Genomic DNA, 27,891 nt, shown 5'->3' with positions numbered 1-27,891 from the left:
CTAAATGATAGATTCCTTTAATTTTCTTTTAAACTCAAGTGTTTTCTTGCTTTTTTATTTCTTTAAATGCAGTTTAAATTGATTTTTTTTCTTAATTGAAGATATTTGAAATATTGAAATGGCAAAATGTTCTGTTTGACGATGTTTTTAGGGTTCTTTTGGGATGAAGTGTCACAGAGATCAGTCAGCATCTCCTCCAAAACAATAGGGGGCGCTGTTTCCCACAAACTCAAATAAATAGAAGAAGTGTTCATTCAGCCATTACCTTCAGGCAGCCACAGGCAGGTCGGAGCCGTTCAGTGGAGGACAGGTCATTAACAATCAGGGGGAAAATGTTGTCCGTGAGAGTTGCAGCTGCATTGGCCAGGAGCCTGCCTAGGAGGGCTGGATTTGTAAGTATTTTAAGTAAAGAATTTAGAGCAAACACGTAAATTCCGACGTAAGATTTAAATATTTATTCAACAATTTTTGCGTGAAGGGTAATGGTAAACTCGCAGGCCACGGCCGCGCTTGTGTTAGCATTGAATAAACTCAGCTTACGCGAAAATAGTTTAAAATATTATTAGTTTAAACGCACAATTGCAAAATATTTGCATTCAAACGTGTCTATTGTAATTGCCCTTGCAAACCCGTCTTCGTCACGCAGTTGACGAGGTTAGCTAGTAAGCTAATGCTAGCTTTGAGCTAGCGGCTTTTGAGGCACGCTTGAAGGTCAGGAAGCTCCACAGCGCATGTCTGTTCCGTCTGCTGCGCAGCTTTAATTGGATATTGTAGTTAAATACTCAAACGGCAGCTTTTTCGTTTTAATCACTTTTATCGTGTCTCCCTGTCACTCAATTTAGGTGTCCAAGACGATCCCGGCCGCCTGCGTTGGGGTCAACCACCTCCACACACATAGACCATGGCTGCAGAAGACTGGTACCGGCCGCTGATTGAAACTTTGTCCTTCACAGTGCTAGATATACTCTGGCTAATTCTTTGTAAACGCACGTATTTTGTAGCAAAGCTGGTGTGCACATTACCAAAAAAACAAAAAGTTCAACAACATCACAATCAATTGATCTTATGAGAGTGTCACTAAATGTCACATTGTTAAACCAGTGCTTGATCATGATCTTCAAAGTTGCACAAATTGAACTGTAATGTTGCGTTGCTAAACGCTTTTGGTTATTCTAGAAGGAAGTCTGTAATATGGACTTACTGTAAATTTGCCATGTTTTGCACTTCAACAGGCACAGCTGAGGTGTCATCAATCTTGGAGGAGAAGATCCTGGGTGCAGACACCTCTGCTGACCTTGAGGAGACCGGGCGTGTGCTGTCAATTGGAGACGGTATTGCCAGAGTGTACGGACTGAGAAATGTCCAGGCTGAAGAGATGGTTGAGTTCTCCTCTGGTCTGAAAGTATGTCCAACATTTGTTGCCAAGTTTGTGGAAAAACTCACGTTTAGATAAAATGTGATTGTTTAATTTATGTGTATTCTCCAGGGCATGTCTCTCAACTTGGAGCCTGACAACGTTGGTGTTGTGGTGTTCGGTAACGACAAGCTGATCAAGGAGGGTGATATTGTGAAGAGGACTGGAGCCATTGTGGATGTTCCTGTGGGTGAAGAGCTGCTGGGACGTGTGGTGGACGCTCTAGGAAATGCCATTGATGGAAAGGTCAGTTAAGGCTTTATTTCATTATTGGTTGAAATTTATTTTCACACCAAGAGGGAATCTAAGCAGGTTCATAATGAACAATGTGTGCCGGCGGTCTTAATTCAGGCCAATATTTTGCTTAGCTTGTCTTTTTGTGTTTAGTTAAAAAAAAAAAAATTCACCTGCATCATAAGATGAAATGGCAAAGGCTTTGATTTCTGTGTGTCGTTATGATCCATAATGATCTCTCTCTCGTTCCTTAGGGTCCTTTGGGCTCCAAAATTCGTAGGCGTGTGGGTTTGAAGGCCCCTGGCATCATCCCTCGTATCTCTGTGAGGGAGCCCATGCAGACTGGAATCAAGGCTGTGGACAGTCTGGTGCCCATCGGTCGAGGCCAGCGTGAGCTGATCATCGGAGACAGGCAGACTGGGTAATTTTGTATAGTTGTTTTTGGGGGTTTTTTTTTTGGCTGATGTTATTGCACGTAATTTAAGTGCGACCATGGATTGCTGCATTGCCTGCACATATTTTAAGTGGGTTCAAGGCCACATTTTTAAGGGTTAAACAGAACATTGCCAAGTGGCCCAGCGAATATTAGGCCACGTATTTTCAGCATTCAGAATATGTGCAGCCAAGAGAAATGCTCAGCACTGGACACACATATTTTAGAAATGATGTGCGAATATTTACTCAGTTTTTTGTGTGTCTGTGTCCTGTGAGATTTACATTTAAAACTTTTTTTTCTGTTCAATTTCTTTGCAGCAAAACCGCCATCGCCATCGATACCATCATCAACCAGAAGCGCTTCAACGATGGAACCGATGAGAAGAAGAAGCTGTACTGTATCTACGTGGCCATTGGACAGAAGAGGTCCACTGTGGCTCAGCTGGTGAAGAGGCTGACTGACACGGATGCCATGAAGTACACCATCGTGGTCTCTGCCACTGCCTCCGATGCTGCTCCTCTGCAGTACCTGGCTCCGTATTCTGGCTGCTCTATGGGAGAGTACTTCAGGGACAACGGAAAGCACGCTTTGATCATCTATGACGATCTTTCCAAACAGGTGACGCCTTTACCTTTTGAAGCTCAACTTGTCAATCAAAGCCTGTACATCAGTGAATGTTTTTGGTATTGCCTAATATATGTATTTTTTCTTTCCAGGCTGTTGCCTACCGTCAGATGTCCCTGCTGCTGCGTCGTCCTCCTGGTCGTGAGGCTTACCCTGGCGATGTGTTCTACCTGCACTCCCGTCTGCTGGAGAGAGCTGCCAAGATGAACGACAACTTTGGAGGTGGTTCTCTCACCGCCCTGCCTGTTATTGAAACTCAGGCTGGTGATGTGTCTGCCTACATCCCCACCAACGTCATCTCCATCACAGACGGACAGGTCTGTCTCATTATTAAGGTGTTGAAGACAGTCTTTTTATTCATCTGAGTTTCATTGGGGCATCTCATGCTGTCTCCTTCAGATCTTCTTGGAGACTGAGCTGTTCTACAAGGGCATTCGCCCAGCTATCAATGTGGGTCTGTCTGTGTCCAGGGTGGGTTCTGCTGCCCAGACCAGAGCCATGAAACAGGTACTGAGACTGAATTTTAGTCCACTAGGAAACTCCCAGCAGGTCTAGTTTTGTTTTTATACAAAGCTTTCTTCTGAGGTCAGATTTAGTCAAGTTTGGCAAATCAAGCCTTGTTTGTTTTATTGTTAAGTAGCATATTAGACATAATTGTGTTTATTTCTAATTCTTTATATTTTTTACCTTACAGGTGGCCGGTACCATGAAACTGGAGCTGGCTCAGTACCGTGAGGTGGCAGCTTTCGCTCAGTTTGGTTCTGACTTAGACGCTGCCACCCAGCAGCTCCTTAACAGGGGCGTTCGTCTCACTGAACTGCTGAAGCAGGGACAGTACTGTGAGTATCCGTGACTTGAATCTTCAGTTTAAAAACAAATACAAAGCCGGTGTTTTACTTTCCCACTGTCTCCCCCAGGTCCCATGGCCATCGAGGAGCAGGTAGCAGTAATCTATGCCGGTGTCAGAGGTCACCTGGACAAGATGGAGCCCAGCAAGATCACCAAGTTTGAGAAGGCCTTCCTGCAGCACATTCTCAGTCAGCACCAGGACCTACTTTCTGCAATCAAGTAAGGAAAAAACCATCAACACTTTTTAAAAATATGTTGCATAATTCCATTTTGATTTTCTTCCATTTTTTTCTTTCAGGACCGACGGCAAGATTTCAGAGCAATCGGATGCTAAATTGAAGCAGATTGTACTTAACTTCCTGTCCAGTTTTGAGTAATTGCACCTCCCTTGATCTTCAGTGAGCTACATGTCTGTGTCCCTGTCGTGCTTATGTGAACACACTGAAGGCCGAAACCTCCATGTACAGATTTCTCCAAATAAAATTTTACAACACCGCTCTGCTGTAAAGCTCATTTAAGATGTAACGGATTATTTAAGAGAGAAAACTGCTCACATTTCTGAGTTTGAGGTTTCTGAGGAATCTCCCATCGAATCAGTTTTTTTTTAATCAGTTCCATTAGTTTCTCAACTGTTTCCAGATGGAAAGAAATGTCTCATAATAAACTCTCACACAGGAATTTATTTCGTCCTGTCTTATGTTTGCAGGCAAAACATTTTATCTTGGAACCTTTTTATAACATTACATGTGTATTTTGGACAAATATTTGGATAAAATTTATTTATAAATTGTTTTTGGAGAATAGCAGCTTTAATGTTATATAAAACTACAGAAGCCCAAATGTTTAATCTGTTACTAAATACTTGAATTTTCTGACTACGGTACATGATTTCTCATATTATTCAATCCATCTGAGACGGGTTATTTTTTTTACCAGTTAATCTCAATTGAAGCCTTAGATCTCCAAAAATGGAGCTGGAACCCTTTCTCCATGTTTATTACTGTAATTATTAGATTATTTGACACTATTCTGTCATGAATATATTAATTCATAAATGCCATATATAGTACTCTTCTACCTTACTTTAAGGCTCAAAGCTCACAGTCTCAGTAATCAATTCACATTCCTACTTCTCAATGTGGAGTTCAGTGTTTTGCCCAAGTACACTTCGACACACGGGGAACTGAACCTACAATCTTTTGATCAAAGGTTGACTGCTCTACCCCTGCAGTACAGCAGCCTCCTTAAAATGTAATCTACTTTGAATGTTCTGTCTGTTTAGGATTATGATAATTCAGATAATAATCCCCATAGTGTCATGTGTGTCCAGCAGGTGGCCACATATGTTGGTGTTGAAGACTCGCTGCCTCTAAACAGCATTAACATCTCAAATGCAAAATGGCTGTTTTTATAAAAATAATTTTTACTTTGTTGTTTTTCCTCCCCAGTACCACGTCATAAAGTATGTATAATCCTCGGCGCACTTGGACGTTCAAGTTTAGTTTTTAGTTAATGAATTTGAATCTTGCATATTGCACATTTCTAATAACATTTACAAATGTCTGTTTTTCTCTGTTCACATTGTTTCTTCACCTCAGAAACTGACCTCGGTCTCCCCTCCACCACTAATCCACCAGTAAATCTTATCATGAAGAGGTCAGTAGCCTCTGTTTTAACTAACAAACATGTCAGACTTGCATCTCTTCAGGATCACATTCTCTTGTCAGTCGAGTGGTTAGTAATTGGTGCATTTTAAAGACGTCCTAACACGTTTGTGTATCTAAAAACTGGATTCTGACTGCTCTCTTTCTTTAAAAGAGTTTGCCTATCAGTGTTTGCTTCTCGTGTTTTGTTTACTGACTCTCGGTATCAGCTGATCTGAACAGGAAGTGTGAAATGCACAGTTATGCATAGTTGAAGCGAAAGGCGCTACACAAAGACATAAAGTTTGAGTTTGTGCAAAACATGTATAAAAGAAAGGGCGTAGTTCCAATGACTGTCGTGAGATTTTAGCTCAATATAATCAGGTTTGAAAAGCGTCAGTTCACAAACTGGTTTCAAAGCACTTCCCAGTGAATAAAGAATATTAAACAGAACTTAATTATTTTTGATTGATATTGTCCACATCCATTTTAATAATTCAAATAAAGCCATATTATCATAATAGTATGTTAATATCCCACATAAATGATAGATTATCATAAAGTCCAACTCCGATCATCTTTTGATCCGAGTGGTCTTATCATTATGATTATGCCATTTTTAGCCTAAATCAAAAAAGTTTCTGCATGGCAGCAGGAGTTGATTAGAAATTCACCACTGAGTTGTAGGCGCAGCGCAAGCCTGCCCCAACCTCCTATCACATGTTTACACGCTCTCCCACTAGCTTACAGCCCCCCAAAATGGTGAGCAATATCAAGGCAGCCGTACAGTTTCGAGCCAAATTCCATCTCAGACGAGGAAATCAAAAACGTACATGGAACTATCTGTCTGTCTGCAACTGGTTGCATCAGATTAAAACGCTTGTGACCCACCCAGCATATTTTCTATGCCATAGCTACAATGTTTTTCAAGCTGCATTTTTCTTCTGCTGCTGATTCACAACGTTTTGAATGAAGAAATACTCAGAAATACAATTTTAAGCATTACTATCTTTATATATGTCCTCCATCAAGAAAAATGCCAGAAGAACATGTCAAAAACGCCATTTCCATCTGAGAGGCTCCTTAACCCTTGTGCTATCTTAGATGACCCCACCCTTACATTGACATGTTATCTCTACCATGACAAAGGTGGATAAAGGTGGAAAGATTTCATGTAATCCATGGACACCAGTGAAGATGACAAATCATTGAAGATAAAAGGTTCAGCGCACTGTTTAGTGGGTCTAGATGACCCAACTCCCAATGTTAAAGTGCCTAGGATAGCACAAGGGTTAAAGGGTTTTCAGTTTAGTCCCAAACTGAGCAAAATATGACAGTAGAGAGGGAAAAACTCCTTCTAAAAGGAGGATTGAGAAGAAACCTCCAACAGAACCAGAATCAGTAATTATCTGTTGTGACAAGAAGAGTCTGAAAGGAAAGAGACAAACAAAAAAATACAGACTTATCTCCTTGTCTTGTCCTTACAGTGAAGAGGTGATGGTAGTGGTTTGAAAGTCGGTCTGCATGTTTTCAAAGTGACCCACAGCAGCCTAAAAGTCACCCCTGCTCTCCTTACATGAGCTTGATCAAAAAGGAATGCATAACGTCTAGTGTATATATATATATATATATATATATATATATATGTTGTATAGGAAACTGAAACACGGAGTTGATTCCCTGAAGGTTGATTGTAGTTTGGGAAATACACAACAGAGCTTTACAGTATGAAACCTTGTATGTCAGTAAAATTATTTCAGGGTAAACTGCATTTAGAATTTGTTTAGACTTTTTTTTAAAGATAGAGTCAGACATGTGACAGAATGAATGGAGCATTGTTCATGTCAGCGTGACAGTAAGAGAGAGCTCTATGCAGCAACAGACAACACAAAACAAGCAATGGTCAGTCTGAAGTAAGGAGCCCTTTCCTAAATAAACTCGTATAATGAAAAAGTGATCTTTTTCTATAGTGGATTGTCACAGTTTAAAGCATCTATTTTTACAGGTTCACAACATGCCAGAGGTTTCTTACAAACAACTGAACAAAACAAATTCCAAGATGAAGTCTGTGTCTTCGACTGCAGCGTGAACAAACAGAGCTGGCTGTCTTCCCAAATCAAATTTGCTCAAGTTTAACAGAGTTTAGTCAAGACAAAGACACTAACTGAAGAAAAACACCAAAAATGTAAAATGGCATCTTGTGACAGCAATTGTGCCGCTCGATTTTTTTAAAATATTTGGACTATGAAAGAACAAAAACCACGAGAATGGCTGAGACTATTTTCACTTGTGACGTAAATCTGGAATGTGCCAGACACGGCTAATGCAGGTACAGACTTTCCTCAAAGTTTTGAAATGTAAATCATTTATACATGGGACTGAACAAAGAATTTTAAAATATGCCTTACATTTTAATGACTCTTTGTATTTTATAATAACAAAGCTGCACGAGTTGAAACAGATTTGAAATTCATGTTGAAACTAATACTCTTTTGCAAGAACTTATATAGGTCAAGATTTCTTTGTATTGCTTTGGTGTATTTACTGTTTCAAGTTGATAGATATGATTTACTGTTCAAATATAAGTTTTTATTCAAACTCTATAGACACACTGTACAAACAGGCCCCTCAGAAATTTACCCCATTGGCTGATTTTCTTCAAATAAACAAAAAACAAAAATCCACCAAAGGGGTAAGAAAAATGGCTTTTTATCAAGAATTCTTATTTTAAAAATTAAATTCTTAGATTATTTTGCTGTTGAAAAACTTTCTTGCTAAGAATTTTTTATTTGCAAGACAGAAAATAAGATAATTTTTCTCAAGCAAAGGTCTTTTTATTATTTAAAAATTTTAGTTTTTGCAGTGTAATGAACTAATTTATTTGTCATGGGTGTGTGATTGTGACCCTGTGACAGACCGGTTCAGGGTCTCCCCTGCCTTCGCCCATAAGTGGCCGGGATAGGCTCCTGCAGCCCCATGACCCAGAAAGGGAACAAACGGAAGATGAATGAATGAATGAATGAATGAATGAATGAATGAATGAATGAATGAATACGTTTTAAATTAGGGTTAGTTTTTGCAGCGAAAATAATAAAATTCTCAATATATTGAGCATCAATGCATTGACAATATATTTCACTATGGAAGTACTATATTCTTCAATATATCAAAGTATTGTAATATATTGTGATTTATACTAAAATGTCCTGTAATATGACTGTATATTTATTCCCACCTTATCATATTGTTACATAAGTATATTAAAAAGGGGATTATAAATATATTTGTTTATATAATATATTTTAACATAAAGCATCATATGTTCAGTCTTATATGATGTTATAAATATCTTTGGCTGTGACTCAAAGAATTTTTTCCTTTTTTGATTATGTAAATAATCATTTACAATCCATGACATACATTATTATATAACCACATGTGGTGAATCCGTCTCTTTATATTAAAGAAATGTAAGTTGGAGTTCCTGCCTAACGAACAAAAGAAATATTTCAATAATCAATTATTTTGGAACACCAAGGAATTTTAAATATATGTGAATAAATAAAATAAATAGGTTAACCATCCTTATATTGCAATATAGATTTTTGAAATATATGAGTAAGCTGCTGATATATTGAAATATATATTTCTTAATACATATGATATATTTTTCAGCATAATGCAATATATTTTTAAGGCAAAGACTGACAAATCCTTCCTAACCAAACAAAAATTCTCTTTACATCTGTGTTGTTCTGGTTTTTGTTCGATGCTCTGAGTCATGATTCATAATTCATCTTTTACTTTGTCTTTGTTTTTTAAACACACACACACACACACACAACTTCTTTGTTTTAAAGTAACAGAGTGGGAATTCTCTTTATTTTCCGTGTGTTCTCCTCAATACATTGGGGATCTTGAGAACAATTTTATTTTTTTGTACAGACGAAAATAGCTTAAAACAATAAAAAAAAGAAAAATACATCAAAAAAGTAAAATAAGAGCAGGCATCAGCATAAATCTAAGGCAAAGTCTTCTTATAAAATGCATTTTAAATGTTTTTTTCCTCAGTTCAACCTCTGTTTTGTCGTCTTTGACATTATTCACAGGTATCATCCAGCCTCTACAAGCCTGCTTGCAGTATGCACAATCTAAGCCAAATCCAATTCATTCACAATAAAACAAAGCAATAACCTCAACCAAAAAAAAATAAAGGATGATTTTTGCCCATGTAAGCTTTCATGTGTAATACCAACCAGATTGTGCACAAGTTTCTTATTCTCTTTATCTTGATTAAGTGCATGCTGAGTCCATGTGTCTGTAAGCAGAACAAGTCAGCAGCTAAAGGCTGAAGCCAGCAGCCAAACTGGGTTTAACACATCCATTTTCATTGGCAGCAGTGAATATGTAAGGCTTGCAGTTCATTTGTGTTTCACACTCTCTTTTAACCATCACATGGAATGAAGAGTTCTACAAGATTACTGTAGATGGGGTTTCTTTTTTTTAGTCCGTGGTGCCGTAGTGGTTCCCGTTGGAAGAGTGGTCCTGTGGATTGGTTTGTTGGGCTTCTTCTTCTTCTTCTTCCTGTGCTACCACAGGGTTTACTGGCTGTGTGAAGAAGTCAGAGACACAGAACACCTGCAGAAAGCAAGTAAAATGAAGACGAGTTCATTTATTTGCATATTTGAGCTGAATCATATATGTAACTGGCTAAAACACAGTGCTTTCAATAATATTGTTACTAAAAAAAGGGGGGCTACTTTGTTCATTTGCTGCTAGGTATTTCAAATAATAATGTTGTTGTTGACTTTATAGAATATGAAACTTTTTTACAATTCTTTTACTTTTTTTTTTTTTTACTGCATCCAGTTTTACAACCAGTTAACACAAACTTACAGTAAAAACAGCAACGGATCCCCCTAGCAGGAGACCCATGAGCACATCACTCCAGTGGTGCTTGTAGTCCGACACTCTGGACAGGCCCACATACACTGCAGTGACAACCAGGAAAAACTGTAGCGTGGGCCGAAACAGCCTCGCCCACCGGGAATTTAACCGGGCCTGAGTGTAGAACTGCACATCAAAAACACAACAGCTAATTAGGAAACAGACACTTGAATAGAATTTGTATGCAAGTCCCACTGCTGACACCAAGATTTAAAGAACCATGTTTCTAGAGACTGTGATCCAACTAATCTTACTTTTTATATATATATATATATTGTGTGAAAATGATTTACTAACCACAAGGAAGATCATGCAGTACATAGAGAAGGACGAGTGACCGGAGTAAAAGGAGAGTCTGGAAGAGAAAAATTTCATAAATGTCAGAGCATTAAGTAAAATACTGTTGTTTCTAACCATTAATACCAGTTTTTTTGCCTGCTATAATAAACATTTTGTAGCTCTTGGAAAATAAACTTGTCAAGATTCAGGAACTAAATAAGAACAAAAAGATACAAATAAAGAAAAGGACCATATAAATAGAGTTTTTTTATGCTTTGAATATTTTTGATGTAATAAAATGTAATAATAATATTAATTATATTTGATGCCTAAATGTCAATTTACAAAGTCGGGGCTCCACTGAAGGCATCAGTTTGCTGATCATGTAATTGTCTAACCTCAGGTTTTTTCGGTCTCTGTTGATGTTCTCGATTCAAACAGGAACAAATAAAAAAAATATCCATGCTTTTCATGAAGACAACTTTTCCGCTTTTTACTTATTGTTCTTCTTCTAACCAGTCTGTTGTTCTTTAATTGTCTTGGATTTGTCTTCATCCCAATCCCACTCCGTTTCCCTTTTGAGCTATTTTAAAGTTTTTTAATTACCAGAAAGCTGCTTTTGGCCAAAATCCAAAAAACTGTCATTTTCTAGGACAGAATTTCTGCAGAGCGGCAGAAATTCACTTCTGAGTTGTGGGCGTGACTTTGTGCTAAGCAACGCCGCCTCCAATTCCCCGCCCTGTTGTTAGGAGTTCTGTATTTACACTCTCTCCCACTAGCTCACAGCTCCTCCCACCCCCAACCTAACATTACCGACGCAACAAAAAATGGTGAGCAATATTGCAGCTATCCAGCCGTACGGTTTTGGGCCACATTTCAGCTCAGGTGAGACAAAATAAAGTCGTATACGGATCCATTTGTCTATAAGTGGATACATCAGAATGAAGCAGAGCAGGGAGCTTGTGGCCCACCCAGCGTATTTTCTATCACAAATAAACTCGTCGTCAAACTGTATTTGCTGATTTAAAAAGATGTGACTAAAGACATAGAAGTTTTAAGCTTAATTTTCTTAATATATGTCCTCCATCATCATCTAAGTTTCACAAGAAACCAAAAACACAATTTTCATCGCAGAGGCTGCTTTTTTTTGTTCAAACCAACATGGACTCTCCTAATTTTAGGTGCGTCATTGTTTGTGTGGTTCACAAAGCAACATCCTCTGTGCTTTCACATCAGGCATCGCGTCACAGCTTACAAAAGACAAGAATGTTTGAACAGGAAGAACCGGATTGTACCGTAACATTAGATGCGTACAGTTGAGATCTCATCAAAAAGCTCCCAACAGTTTGATGTGGTTCTTTTGTCATCCTTACCTAGACTCCTGCACCATTAACGGGTCTCCGGTGCAGGTGAAGTTCTCTATGTATCCACCTGTTTTGCAGTTGATGCGGTCCCACTGCGGTTTGCAAACTGCCAGGAAGTTTGGCCGTAAACGGCCAATGGTGTACTTTGAAATGTCCGTCAGAGACTGATTGGCAGCTGCGCCAAACAAATAGCTTCCAACGGCTTTGTACACACATGACACATACTTCCTCCCCAAAGACTGGTTCTTGATGAGAGACAGGTAGACAGACAGGAATTCCCCACACCCAATCTGTAACAAGAGCAGGTCAACAGTGAGATATTCTGACCTGTAAATACAAACAAAGACCGGAGAGAATGTAGTTGACTTACTACAATTATGGTGAAGGGGATCATGACTCCCCCCAGCAGCACGTCGGGTATGGTGTCCCCCTTAAAGGGGTATCTGATGGACTCATCGTTGCAGAAGAAACCCCGTTTATATGGGTTGCGTTGAATATTTAGAATAAAAAAAGGGAGCCCAACTGTGTAAAAACAAGAACAAAGGTCAGGTTTCAAGTTGTAGAACTGTATATCAGAATAGGAGCAGGTGCAACTTTAGTTTAAATATAGGATCCATAACATCATAGTTGTTCATGCTAAAAAAACAAAAAAAATTCAAGTAATAAGTGGGTTGTAAGGAAACCAGTGTCTGCCTTTCATTGCTTTTTCTTCCTGCATTCTGGTTAACTTTTCTTCCTGTTTTTCTGATTTACGAAAGTTTTCTTTCCTCAGTCTTATTTTAGTTTTACTTTAAGGCAGCCCTTAAACAGTCTAAAAGCAAAGTGTTTTATAAACAAATAGGTCATGGTTGCTTTGTCTTATGTTTCTTCATAAGTTGCCTCCCAAAAGCTATGCTATATTATTAATTTAAGGAAAAGGTTTCACACAAATACATTTACTCATGAGAGAAGTGGGGAACTTCCTCAGGATTGAAAGTGATCAAAATCCCCACATTTTTGCAAAAAGCTCAGAGGAACAAACATCATTGCAGCGTTTTGCAAAAGAAGTTGCTCCTTTATAAAGAATATACTGCAGCTGTTTTGAAAAAGTCATCTGATTAACTTTAAAATCACAAAAAATAAAATACTATTTTATTTAGGAAGGCTCTCTTGATTTTTTGGATACGATACAGGGATTAGAAACAAAGAAAAACTTTTTAGCAAAGCACAAAATGACTATTGTAGAGATGTAAAGGCTTCATAAAAATAAAACAAATCAATATAGTACTGGGAATAACAGTCATATTGGTTGAAAACTACAGATATAAACAAGATTATTTGGGGGAAAAGGGTATAAAATTTACCAGAAATAGATGACTTGATCATAAAGTAAATTGTTCAGGAAATAAATAATCAGTTTCTGGTAAAATTGGTCAGTTTCTCTTTCTGTTGTGTATTTTGTTTGCCTTTTTTTAATGTTCCTGTGATGGAATCAAAAAGATGTTCACACATATTCTTTGTGCACACTAAATATATGTTGACCTCTTTTTTTAGGGCACTTTAGTAAACTAAATATATATATACATACACACACATATATACATACACATATCTATCTATCTATCTATCTATCTATCTATCTATCTATCTATCTATCTATCTATCTATCTATCTATCTACATACAGTGTTGGACAAAATTGTTGGTACTCAGTTAAAGAAAAGTCCACAATGCTCACTGAAATGACTTGAAACATTCAAAAGCAACAATAAATTAAAATTTATTGAAAATTAAATAATCAAAATCAGCCATCAGTTTTGAGTTTTTGATTAACAGAATTATTTAAAAAAACAAATGAATGAAATAGGGCTGTACAAAAATGATGGTACCTCCATAAAAGGCTGAGACCTAATTGCCCAGGGGGTCATGATGAACTCAGGTATGTCTAATTGACATCACAGCTGTTTTCACACCCATAACCAGACAGTCTGCCTATTTAAAGGGAGACAAATAGTCACGTTGCTGTTTGTTGAAAAGGTGTGAACCACACTGAACATGGACAACAGAAAGAGAAGGAGAGAATTGTCCCAGGACATTTGAAATACAATTATAGACAAACATCTTAAAGGTAAAGGCTATAAAACCATCTCTAAGCAGCTTGAAGTTCCTGTGACGACAGTGGCACATATTGTTCAGAAGTTTAAGACCCACGGGACAGTGGCCAACCTCCCTGGACGAAGAGGAAGAGGAAAATTGATGAAAAATTGAGGAGATGGATAGTTGGAACTGTATCCAAAGAGCCCAGAACAACCTCCAAAGGCATTAAAGGTGAACTCCTAGATCAAGGTACATCAGTGTCAGATCGCACCATTCGTTGTTGTTTGATTCAGAGTGGACTTCATGGGAGACAACCAAGGAGGACACCACTTTTGAAAGGAAATCATAAAAAAGCCAGACTGGAATTTGCAAAAATGCATGTTGACAAGCCACAAAGATCCGGGAAAATGTCGTTTGGACGGATGAGACAAAACTGGAGTTTTTTGGTAAGGCACTTCAGCTCTATGTTGGTAGACTCAAAAATGAAGCATACAACGAAAAGAACACTGTCCCTACTGTGAAACATGGAGGAGGCTCAGTTCTGTTTTGGGGCTGCTTTGCTGCATCTGGCATAGGGTGTCTTGAAGTTGTGCAAGGTAAAAAGAAATCTCAAGATCATCAAGGCATTCTGGATAGAAATGTTCTGCCTAGTGTCAGAAAGCTAGGTCTCAGTCGCAGGTCATGGGTCTTCCAACAGGATAACGATCCAAAACACACAGGCAAAAAACCCCAAGAATGGCTAAGAGAAAAGCGTTGGGCTATTCTGAAGTGGCTTTCTATGAGCCCAGATCTGAATTCCATTGAACATCTGTGGAAGGAGCTGAAACATGCCATTTGGAGAAGACACCCATCAAACCTGAGACAGATGGAACAGTTTGCTCATGAGGAGTGGGCCAAAATACCTGTGGACAGGTGCAGAAGGCTCATTGACAAATACAGAAACCGATTAATTGCAGTGATTGCCTCAAAAGGTTGTGCAACAAAATATTAAGTTATGGGTACCATCATTTTTGTCCAGCCCTATTTCATTAGTTTGTTATTTTAAATAATTCTGTTAATCAACAACTCAAAAGTAATGGATGATTTTGATTTGATGTTCAATACATTTTAATTTTTTGTTACTTTTGAGTGCTTCGAGTCATTTCAGTGAGCATTGTGGACTTTCTTTCTTTAACTGAGGGATAGATAGATAGATAGATAGATAGATAGATAGATAGATAGATAGATAGATAGATAGATAGATAGATAGATAGATAGATAGATAGATAGATAGATAGATAGATAGATAGATAGATAGATAGATAGATAGATAGATAGATAGATAGATAGATAGATAGATAGATAGATAGATAGATAGATAGATAGATAGATAGATAGATAGATAGATAGATAGATAGATAGATAGATAGATAGATAGATAGATAGATAGATAGATAGATAGATAGATAGATAGATAGATAGATAGATAGATAGATAGATAGATAGATAGATAGATAGATAGATAGATAGATAGATAGATAGATAGATAGATAGATAGATAGATAGATAGATAGATAGATAGATAGATAGATAGATAGATAGATAGATAGATAGATAGATAGATAGATAGATAGATAATAGATAGATAGATAGATAGATAGATAGATAGATAGATAGATAGATAGATAGATAGATAGATAGATAGATAGATAGATAGATAGATAGATAGATAGATAGATAGATAGATAGATAGATAGATAGATAGATAGATAGATAGAATTAACCACAAAGAGCAACACAGTCTAAAAGACCCAAAATTACATTTTTATGTTTGAAGCTGTTATGTCAAAGACTTTTTGTGTCTTAAAATAGACAGTGCCAGTCAGGAAAGAAAGAGTTTCTCTATTAAAAGGCATTACCCTTCATAGTTTTAGATTGTCTCCATTTTGGTAAAAATAAAATAAAAATAAATAAATGCAAAGAATTGGACTGTATTGTATTGCCACAAAGTTAGTTGTATCTTTTATGTAACGATTTGTGGACCATATTTGGAGATGTGCATGTAATCAAGTGAGAGGTAAAGAGGCAAAACCCTACTGTATTGTGAAAAGAGTAACAAAAACGACCAGATCAAATGGGACTTCATTCACTGAGTTCTCAAAAAAGTTTAAGCAAAATCCTAGCAGTCTACTGGACAAAAAATGTGAAATAACATTTCTTTGTATTATTTTAATTTATGTGGCTCTAAACAGTTGACAACCACTGCAAAAAAATGTAGCTTTGGAATCTATTTTGATAAAGTCAAAGAAAAAATCAAAGCAAAGGACTGCTGTGGCACCACAAATCCAAACCACAACTGACTGAGTACAGTGACAGAGCGTGGATTATTCGTGGGGAAAGATTTCTGGGGCTTAACGGGCAGCTCCAGACTCTCCTGAACAGCAGCTGCAAAGTTCAATGTCTATTTGTTTTTTGGGTTGTGCTTGAGACCCCTTTAAATAGCCCCAACATCGTGGGGAGCAGTTTTGAGTGCAGCAGCATTCCTGCCAGCTGTGACTGCATTCCAAGCGGTGAGAAGCAAAAAGCGCAGGTTTGCGCGTAAAAGCGCAGCGTGGAAACATTTCCATCCTGTCTGACTCTGGGAAACTGAACGGATTTTACTGACAGGATTCACTACAATTAAGTAGAAACTGCTTTTAATTGTACTAACCTTTCCACTCTAGAGTTATAACGTCAAATAAAAAACGAATAAGAAGAATAAGATAGATTTACATACCCAGAAGGAGGCAGGTAATGTCGAACAGGATGAAGAGGACGCGGGTGGCTTGGAACATATTTCCTCTTCTCCTTTTTCTAGTCCGTGAAAAAACGTCGCGTTCTGTTGCTTCTAGTGGGGGCAGACGCGCAGCCTCTAGTCTGTCGCATTTGTGTCGCTATTCCAGCGCAAAGTTAAAACATACTACCAGTGTCATGATGGTTCCGCGAACTGCCAAATCATGGGTTAAAAACGAAAGCGATGCTCAAAAACTCCTCGCGGCTAAAAACAGACACCAGCAGCACACGGACGCTCACCCTTCCAGCTCCCTACGGACTATCATAGCTCCCGGGGATTTCCTCATAACAGCGATTGTCAGCTGATGAGACATCCCCGGCGAGCCACGCACACAAGAGCTATTCTGATTAATGATGCCTTCAGGTACCACTGGGAAATCATACTACTCTCACCGTTCACGCTTTAACAAATTAGCAAAATATGTTGCCTTTCTTTCTGCGTAAGTCATACAGCACATGTATACATTTCAGCATAGTTGTTTACATCTGTCTCTTTAAATTTAAGCATTTATGTGTTTTTATGTAAAATTATTCAATTTAAAAGTACAATATTTCCATTTAGAAAAAAGGTTGAAATATTTACCACTTCGATGTACCTTTTTGTTTTTGGCTAAAAGTACTAATTGTTCTGATTTTTAGTTGACTTGTGATTTATTTATTTACACACAAACAAAAACATTCATGTAGGATAATCTAACACAGAAAAAAAAAGATTGGATGCTGTCTGACGGAAACCCATCTGGCTCTATTTACATAGTCACACCATTAATTTTTCTTTTAGGTGACATCAAATTCATATCCCACTGGGTTTGGAACCCAACTCCTCAGTCAGAGAGTGCTTTCTACCATGTTATGAGTGTGTTTGTGGGAATATTTGGTCATTTTCCCAGAAGTTCAACTCTGATGTTGGACAAAAAAAAATCCCCCTTGTAGTTTTTGTAGTAGATCATCCCGGAAGAGTTCCTTTAGGTTTAAGCTAGGACTTGTTGCAGGGCCAGTCATGTTCTTTCATACCAAAGTAATGATCTCCGTCTTTGTGGACCTGCTTGGAGCTCTGGTGCAGTCATGTTGGAACAGGAAGATACCATCGGAAAAAGTTTCCTACAAAGTTGTAAGGATGAAATTGCCCAAGATCTCAATATCAAGATCCCAAAGTATTCAGAGTTTCTCTCACTGAAACTAAAAATGATTCTTGTGAAAAACAACACCACACCACAATTCTCCCTCCACCAAACCTCTCACTTGACACAAAGCATTCAGTCATACATGGCTCTATCTGAATTTGTTTGTATGTAAAGTCTATTTCAAGTGTACAGCCACTATTTTTTCCAGATTTGCATGTTTCTAAATGAGCTATAACATATTTTGAATTAATTTTATAAATGTGGGAAGGAGGGTTTGCTGCCTCTCCATTTACCGCAATGGATGCGATATTTGCCATTTCATAAAATAATATCATTTGAGAATGAATCATCAAAATTACTCATAAATGTTAATACATCTGAAGCAAAAAAGGGGGAATGTAAAGTTTAAGATTAATCCAATTTCTAATGGGATATTGGCAGCAGAAAAACAAATGTCTCAAGGTTTCATCATTCAAATTACAAACAATGCAGGGCTCAATATTAAACGTAAATCTCCTTTTAGCCACCAGAGCTTTGGGTTACAGTGAAAGAGAAAAAAAAAGCATTACTTCGATTTTCCGAGGTGCACGTGAAGGCAGCACGCCTTATGCAGAGTGGAGGGTGGAGGAAGAAATGTCGGCTCACGCACAACTGCCCCTCCCTCCTCATTGTACGCAGTCAGAGAACCTCAACGGTGCATGTTTTCACTGGTAGGAAATACTTTCTAGGACTCTGACATCACGAGGCATCTCACGTTGGTTTTTATAAGAACAGATTTAATCAGGAAATAACACTGACAATGTAGAATGTGCTTATAGCAAATGGAAAAGTTTTGGATTTGTTGTTTTTTGGGGTTTTACATGATAGAAGAGACTAAATGGTAAATGGCGTATACTTGGCTCCACTGCCCAACACTATGCCAACCTGTGCATCAAGAGCAATACGGGGTTCAGAGTCTCGCCCAAATACCCTTTAAACATAGGCTGGGTGGGAACCAAACCAGTGATTTCTGATCAGAGGTCGACCGCTCTACTCTGCACCACGGCTGTCTATCAAGACAGAAAATGCGCTTTAGAGGAAACATTGTTTTCTAGTTTGACTTCCAGGAAGGGTTTTCCCCAAACCTGCCTATTTATTTTAAATTATAAGTTTCACTACATAATTAAAACACCAGTCATTTTGGAGTACAGCAGGTCACTCCAATCCTCAGTTCACTTCACTGGCGCCCTGTCAGTTTCAGACTTCAGTTTGAATGTTTACTGCTTGTTTTTAAAGGTCTTCATGGTTTTGCCTCAGTTAACTAGACAAAGCTTTGAACTTTTCACAGCCGTTCTAGAGTTTTAGGGTCTGCCAACCAGCATCTGCTTCATGTGGCCATGCAGGTCCCGACAGAAACACTGGGGTGACGGTGCTTTTCCCGTTGTCCGCCCTCAGTTATTGGATAACATTTCTGCAGAAGTGCAGATGACATCAGACCTGAACCGTTTTAAATGGCAACTAAAATAAGAGTTTATACTTAGTCATTTGATTTTATAATAAAGTTTTATAAAATGTTTTAGGAAGCATGTTAGATATTTATTATTCATTTTATTTTAAATTTTAAGAGATGTATGTGTGATGAGTACAGGACAACTGCATTTCTCCTAATGGGGATAAATAAAGTATTTTCTATTCTATTCTATTCTATTGTAACACCTTTTTAAAAATGATTTTTAATACTCTGTTGTTGGTGGCATCTTATTTTCTTTTAGTCATTTTATTGAATTCTCATCTGTCTTTTGTGTATTTTATTGTCTTTTGTAATTTTATGCTATTGTTAAATTTCTGTCCCTAATCTGTTCTATTTTAAATATCTTTTTATTGTGATGTACTTTGGTACCCTGATGGCGTTGTAAAGTACAACATAAATATGCATCTATTCATAAAGATTAAAGAGCACAACACTACTCGTGTTTTCATTTTTCTAATAATTTCTTTAATCTTTTTCTGATGACAAAAAGCAATCGGCCTATGGAGAAACAGAAAAAATATTGAGTTAGGTCAGAAGTTCTTTAGTAACTCTTTGTGTTGTGACAGCTTTCTGCATTCACGACTCGTCAGCATTGTTTTTAATTTAAGAAAAATGAGTTTTTAAGTTCAATACTCCTTTTTTAAATATCAAATAATAACAGTCATGATATTTTGCATAGAATACATGTATTGTCTCTACTCTCTTCCTAAATCTAATCTCAAAATCATCTGTTTCGATGGGGTCCTTTCTCCCGTCTGAAGTAGAGCTCTCCCAGCTGGCCGTGCGAAGCTTCATTCATGGCTTTCGTCTGCATGCACATCTTGAACTTGTCTGGAGGAAGCTCGTCCGCACAGCTCTTCTCATGCCACAAGTGGAAAAGGCTGCGGCTTGGCGAGCGGATCACCATCAGCTTGCTATGAAGGTATTTCCTGTAGAGGTGCACATCCTCCAGCCCCCAGCCTTTGATGCTGCGATCAAACCCCCCTGTGGGGAGACGTAAAGGAAAAATGGAGTCATACTATGTGTTTTCATACTTTTTTTGACCAGAGGAGTCAGATGATCCAAGATTCTGGATGAATCCACCTTTACCTATGTTGATGAAGTCCGACCTGTATTGGCATGTCATGCCAAACCCAAAGTCTCGCCAGAATCCAGTTTCCTGACTGATCACCTGAGATACAAACATAGAAATAAAAAAATCTTCTCCCAAGAAGACACAGGGATCATCAGATCCTTGTCTTGTTTTTGACCAACCAGTTGTTGTTGAAGGGGAGGTGAGTGTGTGCTGTTCCTGTAGATGACTGCCGGGTTGTACTGACTGAAAAGCACTGGGTAGAAGACTTTTTTCCCTGTGAGACACAGCAGTCCAGACACATAAACACCAAACATGTTGTGACATTACGGTTAATAAAAAGGCTTCACATTCTCTCTAAGCAGTTACTGACTATGAGATGACTGAAAACAACTTTATAAGTTTGTTATCTTTTTTAGAGCGACATCTAGTGGTCATTAGCGATGCTATTGAGAAACAAGAAAACCTGAGACAAAAAACCTGTTAATAAAATCTCTATAATTAATTTTCAAGCAATAAAACGACTATTATTTAAAAAAATTACCTTAATACATTAAATCTTTAAACCTCTCAACTGTTTTAATAAAAAAGCATGACATTTCCTAATGTGTAGCTCTTACGCCAAACATATATTAATAAAATGTTTTATACGGTACTTCCAGATCATGGTAGATTTTGTTTTTTTCCTCTTTAGCCAATACTTTTATATTATTTAGTTGTATTTTGTCTTATTGCATTTTATTTTGGTTTTTTACTGTTTGTATTTAATATTATTTTGTTTTAATTTTTTTATGTTTTGTTTTGTGGTTTGGTGGGGTTTGGGTTGGGGTTAGTTTTGTTTTAATTTTGTTATGCTTTGTTTTGTGTCTGGTTGGTGTGGTGGGGTGTGGTGTGGTGTGGTGTGGTTTGGTTTGGTTTGGTTTGGTTTGGTTTGGTTTGATTTGGTATGGTGTGGTGTGGTTTGGGTTGGCTTGGTGTGGTGTGGTTTGGGTTGGCTTGGTGTGGTGTGGTTTGGTGTGGGTTGGTGTGGGTTGGTGTGGTTTGGTGTGGTTTGGTTTGGTGTGGTTTGTTGTGGTTGGTGTGGTGTGGTTTGGTGTGGGTTGGTGTGGTTTAGTGTGGTTTGGTGTGGGTTGGTGTGGTGTAGTTTGGTGTGGTGTGGTTTGTTGTGCTTGGTGTGGTGTGGTGTGGTGTGGGTGAGTGTGGTGTGGGTTGGTGTCGTTTGGTGTGGTGTGGTTTGGGTTTTTTTGTTTTGTTTTGTCGAAATACATCAGGATATTACATAAAGGGTGTTTCTTCTGGGCCTATGAACAGTTTTTTTTCTGCTATACCTCTTTTAATCTAAATACTTTACTAGATAAATGAGTTTTTTTCTTCTTGGTTACTAAAAGTGAGGATCTCCAGAGAGAAGAGGCGATGTGACAAACCTGAACAGTTTGCTGGGCTTATTAAATAAGGACTTAAATGGCCAACAAATTGTGACCCATTTGTGAAGCTGTGACATTATTTCAAATTTCCTTCCAGACTTTTAAAAGATTTTGCATAATTTGAACAGTTTCTGTGCAAACTGTTATTTTAAAGTCATGCAATTGCTCCTACACTATTATTAAGTACAGTGAAATAGTACATTAACCTATAACAATAACATAAAGTTGGTCTTTCCTCCAATTTGTTTAGTGAAGGAAGACTGGATATGAAGTAGGTTAAAATCTTTCACAGAGCCTGCAGTAAAGCAGTTTTTCCTCACCAGGCTCGGCGTTTATCCGACAGGATGTTAAAAAATCAGCAGTGAAGACGATGTCCACATCACAGAAGAAGAGGAGAACGTTCTGCCGCCGCCTCCAAGCCCTGACTCCGACCTCAAGGCCTCGGCCACGAGAAAAGACCTCATTCAGCTGAATCAGAGTGAAGCTCCTGAACTGGGTTTCTCTGAGGTAACAGAAGGAGGAAAAAACATCTAAATCTAACATTCATAAAGTCTTAGTAGCATTTTTGCTTATGGAGGAGCAAAATTTGTGTTTATTTATAGCCTCTAAAAACCAACAGGTATTTTTTTCAGTCTCAAAGCAGCAAAGACAAACACATGAGAGCAGAAAGTTACAGATAGACTACATTTTGTCCCTCCACGTTTATAGAAGATGGAATTCATGGTGAAATCAGAACAAGGCAGGAAGCAATGCTTGGCAAATCAGAGTGATCATTATTTCATTAAAATACTGATTGCAAAGGTTAGTTAGTCCCAATAAAATCAAAAGAAGACCTTTCTGATTGTTCTCGCATGCAAAGACGTGTGTTTTTTATGAGGATTTGGGTGTTTAAGGTCAATGAAAGACACTGAAATTAATGACCTGGTGGTCTGATCCAGCACAGTTTTCACCTGGTCCACCTCATCTTTACCAAAATAGACGACGGTGAGATGAACTTTGCTGTTCTGCTGGATGCACACTTGTCTGAATCAAAACACAAAGACACAAACGTGAAGGAACCCGTGTGAAGACTCAGGACATCAGCCTCTATTTGTGGCCAAGCAGTACCGGAAGTTGCTCATGAACCGACTGAACGCCTCCATCCTTTTCGAGAGCGGGATGATGATGTTGATGACGGTGCTACGCGTGTTCACACTCTCACTCTTCACCTTCATGGGTGGGCCGAACGGCCGGAAGAGAAAGAGCTGCGTGAAGTCCTGTGGGCTGTCGCCTTTGAACACCAGCTCATAGGTGCTGCCCCGGGTTCGCTCTGTGCGGGTCAGCCCTGCAACCCAGAGACAACAGCTCTGCTATCACAGCAGATATAAAGGGAATAGAATAGAATAGAATAGAAGTACTTCCTGGTCCATGCAACAATACCTTAAACAACCAATGGACAAACCTTAAGAAATAATAATAAATAATACATAATAAATAAAAAGTGCATTATCCAGTAACAAAAAACAGCACATTCAAATAAATTTGTTGCTAAATAAAAGTACATTTGTAAAAAAACAAGATACCAAATGAATATGTGTTAAAATTGTTCAAACCAGAAAAATATGAAGGCACAATTTAAGCAGACTGATAGAAGTGTCCCAGGTTTAATGTTTCCTAGACATGCTTAAAATGTTAATTGTAGTTGGATAAAAATTGTTCTGGAGTCCATTCTTTGAATAGGTCAGTTAACCCTGTAAAGCCTATTCGTTAAAGAATTGAGAGAAAATTCAAAATTTCCAGAATCAAGATGTTTTTTAAAACCCTTTGACAAAATCCACAATAAATTGCTATATTATTGATCAATTATGAAATTTGGGGTTATTTGGTATGTTTTTGCTAACAACAATGTTAGTTTATGTTGCAAATTAACAATTAACAAGTGTTCAAGAAAAAAAAACACCTTATTAATCCACTATCTCAAATTTAATTAAAGCATTTTTGACATGGTGTAAGTGCATTATAAAAAATTAAGTATCAACATTTTTCATTTTTTCACTACACTACGTAGTCATTTAAAAAAGGGAATAACAACAGGTGAGTTATTCTCACCATAAAACGTTTTACAATTGGCTAAACCTTTCCTGCCAAAACTGTTAATGAGATTTCACGGTGGCAGCCTTTCTAAAATAAGTAGGAAAAGCCCTTTTACTGCCCCTAGTGGAATAGTGATGAACTACAGCCACATGGACTACGTTCTAAACAATGCGTTTTAAAGGAAGGTTTGGACCACACTAATGTGATGGGGGTCTCAGAAATGCGTGTATCAAATATGATACAACTATAGGGTTAATTTTGCTACAAAGACAAATTTAGTCTTTGCTTTGGTACTAAATGATACAACAATCCCTTTTTAAATGAAAACAAAAAAATAACAACATGGACACAAAAATATGTCTGGATAAGTTAGGAACCTTGTATGAAATCTGACGGGGAGTATGTGTGCTTTCTCCTGGTGTCTTCCTGATGTTGCTGGGGTCCATTCAGGATGTGCAGAGCTGTTTCCACAGTGCTGATCAGCTCATCCTTGCGGTCTTTCCTCACCGGCCTCTCGGCCGGGTGCTTCGACAGGCCTGTTTCCAGCTGGTAAACCCTATGAGACAAGCAAATATCTCGTTTACAAAGAATTGCAGGAGGCAAAACACACACCAGCTCTTCCTGACAGAGTGGGGCATCTTTGTCCCCCTTACGTCTGCAGGGTGAACATGTCAAAGGGTATCACTGCGTATTCACTGGGCAGACTCACACCTACAGTAACCTCCGCCTGGTTCAACTGTAAGCGGAAGAACTCCTGAAGAACACAAAACAACGTTCACTTCAGCATCTTTTATACCATATAAGATTTATCCAACATCTATAAAGAAGGTTTTCTCTTCTACCTTCAAATCGGACTGCATGGTTGCTTTGTGCAGACTCTCCAGACCCTGAGGCAGAATTCCCTTGGCTTTAGCTTTATCCAGGGACTCCTGGAGCTGCTGCGTCCTCTCCTGAAGAGCTTCCTTCAGCTCGGCGATCTGCTTCGTCAAACTGTTGATGTAATGCCTATGAGAATCCTCCCTTTCCTGCAGAAGAGCCATGTATCCCTCCTTACTGGTGGTCCCTTCAGGCCAAGGCAGACTCGGCTTCTTACTGTTAGAAGCAGGTTTACAGGCCAGTAGATACAAGAGCAGCAGGCAGCAGCAGAAGCCCACACCAATGAGGCCAAAGCGAGCTATCAGTGCCAGGAGCCAGCGTCGGAACATGACGAACTGTCTTCGAAGGGGCCTTTGTACACCTGAAGAGTATAACTAGCTCTTGTAGAAAACGTTCAAACACATCTATGATGACGTTCTTCTTAGCAAAAGTAAAAAAAAGAGTTGCTTTTCTCCTCTTTAATGAAATCTTCTGGCAACATATTTATAGCATCTCCACATAAAAACTCCAGGGGCAACTGTGTCAGGGCTGAGTTGAACTCCAGTGATCTCCCTAAAACAAGAAAAAGTAAGCTTTTGTTCATTTAGACCAACAGGTCTCAGCAGTATCCCATAGTTCTTTGGTAAAAAAAAGAAAAAAAACAAGTTTTAAGTTCTTTGCATGTTTTGACATGTTAAATGCCTCAAACATGATCACATTTGATTTCATCATATCCTTCCATAAGTGAGATAATACTAAAGACCCACCTTGATAAAAATGGCGTTTTTGGTGTTTTCAACATGTTCTTGTGGGATTTTTCTGGTGATGGAGGACATATATGGAAAATTAAGCTCAAAATCCCCTTTTAATGTTTTTTTAATTCAAAATGATGTGAATCAGGTGCAAACAAAAAATGCCGTTTGAAAAAGATGATCAAAACACACTGGGAGGGCCACAAGCTCCCTGCTCTGCTCCATTCTGATGCATCCACTAGTAGATGACTAGATCCATGTTGGTTTCCTGGTCTGAGCTGGCATCTGGCACTAAACTGTACAAAGTAGCCTCCAACATTGGTCGCCTTTTCTTGCTATGTTTGTTGCGGCGTTAATAATAGGTTGGGGGCGTGAGGGGCTGTTAGCTAGCGCCAGAGTGAGTAAACGGAGAGCTTTACGATTTAAGAACGATTTGGAATTACTGCTGCTCTTCAGTAACTGTCCCAGAAAACTACACAGGTTTTTTGATTTGGGCCGAAAAACAGCATCATCCAAATTTTTAGACAGTAGATCAAAAGATAATTGGAGTGGGACTTTAACCATTTTGTGTAAATTCACATTTTTCCAGGTAGTTTTCATCAAAGTGTCATATGTGTATGTTTATATGTATGTTCATATATTTGTGTATATGCACGTGTACATATGAACGTGAATTTGGTTAAATATTGTGATGTTAAGTCTTTTTTCTGTGTAAATTGTATCTTAAGCTTAAATTAAAACCCAGTCCCTTTTGGTTAATGTTGATAATCATTTAAAGGTAGTCACATGTGACGTTTGAAGAGCCAAACACACTTTAAAAACTTCTGGTTCTGTCCCAATCCAGCTGCTGATCCATCATGGCTGCTACGGCTGGGTTTGGCTGCACCTCACCTGACATTGAGGGAGTTTGTCCACCACAAAATGGAAAGTGCTGGGAAGTGACAGAAACAAGCATTTCTCTGTGTGTGTCTCCACCCTCGGAGCAAGCATGCGTTTCCACAACCAGTTTATTCACCGGACAGTCGACTCTACACAGCTCAGGTACAGGCTGAGTTCATGAAAGACCTGTTTATGCTTCACACAAGCAGAGTGTGTGTGTGAATAAAATGCACTTCTACAAACCTGTAAAATCAGGAAAATGTTGACAGGAGAGATTTTAATGGATACTATATGGTACTTTTGAAGGTTTTTATTTTATTTAAAAATGTAATTGTGGTTGGATCGTCTCTCCTGTAAGTCTTGTATACCTTTAAATTTGCTGTGATGCTTTGACCACAACGGAACAGCCCACAACTAGTAAATCTTACAGGATCAGTCGCTCACATGAGTGAAGCATGCAAACACAAACAGCAATGAAGGAGAAAGGGACACTCACCAGCTGATGCTCAACTCAGAGGAAATCCCTTTTCAGGGAGGAAACAATGCAGAACATAACCTTGTAACAGCGGAAAGCTGATGAAACTAAAGCACACCATCTCCGCTCGGTCACCACCTTCTCCCAGCACCTCCCTTCTCACCCCCCCTCCTTCCATCTCCTCACCACAAATCACTTCTCCATCCTTACAACACCTCACACCATCTGGAGTTATTTCTAATTACTTGACAAGTTGGGGCTCCTCTCTGTCCTTGAGCCAAATTAGAGGGTAAACCCAGTAAAGAACGTCCTTTAGGCTTCATTACCCCCAAACTGGCAACCTGTTTTGAGCTTTAAGGTCAATTAAAAAAAAAGGTAAATGGGACTAGTTTAAAAGTAAGAAAAACTTGTGGAAAATTACTAAAAATATGCTCAGGATAGAGATAGACAGCTTTGTTTGTCTATCACTCAAAAAAGTTACCTTAAAGTGCAACACAGATGAAAAAGAACAGTAAAGAGTAGATGTTTACAATTTTACTCATTAATAATACATTGACTGTAAGAATTTAAAATATTATTTGGTTGAATGTAATTTAAAAATAAAATTCTGTTATTTCTTTGCCTATTTAAGGCTTAAAGGTTGTGTCGAATGGATACAAAACTTCAAATTAAAAGCTTAAATGGTCTTTTTCAATGAAAATCATCTCATTTTTTTCTTATCTGGGATAAATCAGAGATTAAAAGTTAAAAATTAAATCTGTATTTTTTGTTTCATTCTCACTTTAGAAAAACTCAAAATTCAACATCAGATTAAAAACAATCCCTTTTTTTTTATCAACTCAAGGTCCCTAAATTTGACATTTGTTCAAAAAGGCTAACAGCTGGATGCAAAAAAAAAAAAAACTTTGGATTTTTGACAACTTCTTAAAACGCATTTATCAAAAGCAAATCGTTATATTACATTTTTTGTGTTAGGCTCTAAACTTCATTGATTTTAAATGAAATTCTCCCAGGTTAGAGTGGTTGAGTCATTTGCTTCATTCCGCCTGAT

The 27,891-nt window shown here is 38.1% G+C and overlaps 3 protein-coding genes across 3 annotated transcripts; 1 reads left to right on the top strand and 2 right to left on the bottom strand.

Annotated features, from left to right (window-relative positions):
• Nucleotides 1–237: 237 nt before the first annotated feature.
• On the top strand, nt 238–4,235 carry LOC101160076 (ATP synthase subunit alpha, mitochondrial). Its single transcript, XM_004072206.4, has 11 exons — nt 238–392; nt 843–918; nt 1,233–1,402; nt 1,487–1,660; nt 1,903–2,069; nt 2,402–2,702; nt 2,801–3,025; nt 3,108–3,215; nt 3,403–3,547; nt 3,626–3,776; nt 3,856–4,235. The coding sequence occupies exons 1-11, from the start codon at nt 333–335 to the stop codon at nt 3,932–3,934; spliced, it is 1,656 nt and encodes a 551-aa protein (XP_004072254.1). The 5' UTR covers nt 238–332; the 3' UTR covers nt 3,935–4,235.
• Nucleotides 4,236–9,048: 4,813 nt separating this feature from the next.
• On the bottom strand, nt 9,049–17,012 carry LOC101159828 (phospholipid phosphatase 1). The gene is made up of 6 exons (XM_004072205.4): nt 16,621–17,012; nt 12,161–12,312; nt 11,800–12,080; nt 10,445–10,502; nt 10,097–10,273; nt 9,049–9,838 (listed from the first exon to the last, which is right to left on the bottom strand). The coding sequence occupies exons 1-6, from the start codon at nt 16,676–16,678 to the stop codon at nt 9,704–9,706; spliced, it is 861 nt and encodes a 286-aa protein (XP_004072253.1). The 5' UTR covers nt 16,679–17,012; the 3' UTR covers nt 9,049–9,703.
• A 2,744-nt stretch (nt 17,013–19,756) lies between these two features.
• On the bottom strand, nt 19,757–27,547 carry LOC101159591 (chondroitin sulfate N-acetylgalactosaminyltransferase 1-like). The gene is made up of 10 exons (XM_011478950.3): nt 26,862–27,547; nt 24,722–25,307; nt 24,533–24,633; nt 24,257–24,435; nt 22,914–23,130; nt 22,728–22,829; nt 22,127–22,308; nt 20,565–20,659; nt 20,400–20,481; nt 19,757–20,294 (listed from the first exon to the last, which is right to left on the bottom strand). Exons 2-10 carry the CDS (start codon nt 25,082–25,084, stop codon nt 20,035–20,037), a joined length of 1,581 nt encoding a protein of 526 aa, XP_011477252.1. The 5' UTR covers nt 25,085–25,307; nt 26,862–27,547; the 3' UTR covers nt 19,757–20,034.
• Nucleotides 27,548–27,891: the final 344 nt, after the last annotated feature.

This window comes from Oryzias latipes, chromosome 9 (assembly GCF_002234675.1).
Source record: "Oryzias latipes chromosome 9, ASM223467v1".
Taxonomy (NCBI): Eukaryota; Metazoa; Chordata; class Actinopteri; order Beloniformes; family Adrianichthyidae; genus Oryzias; species Oryzias latipes.
Note: the sequence above shows the minus strand (reverse complement) of the source record. Positions and strands in the feature narration are given on the sequence as shown.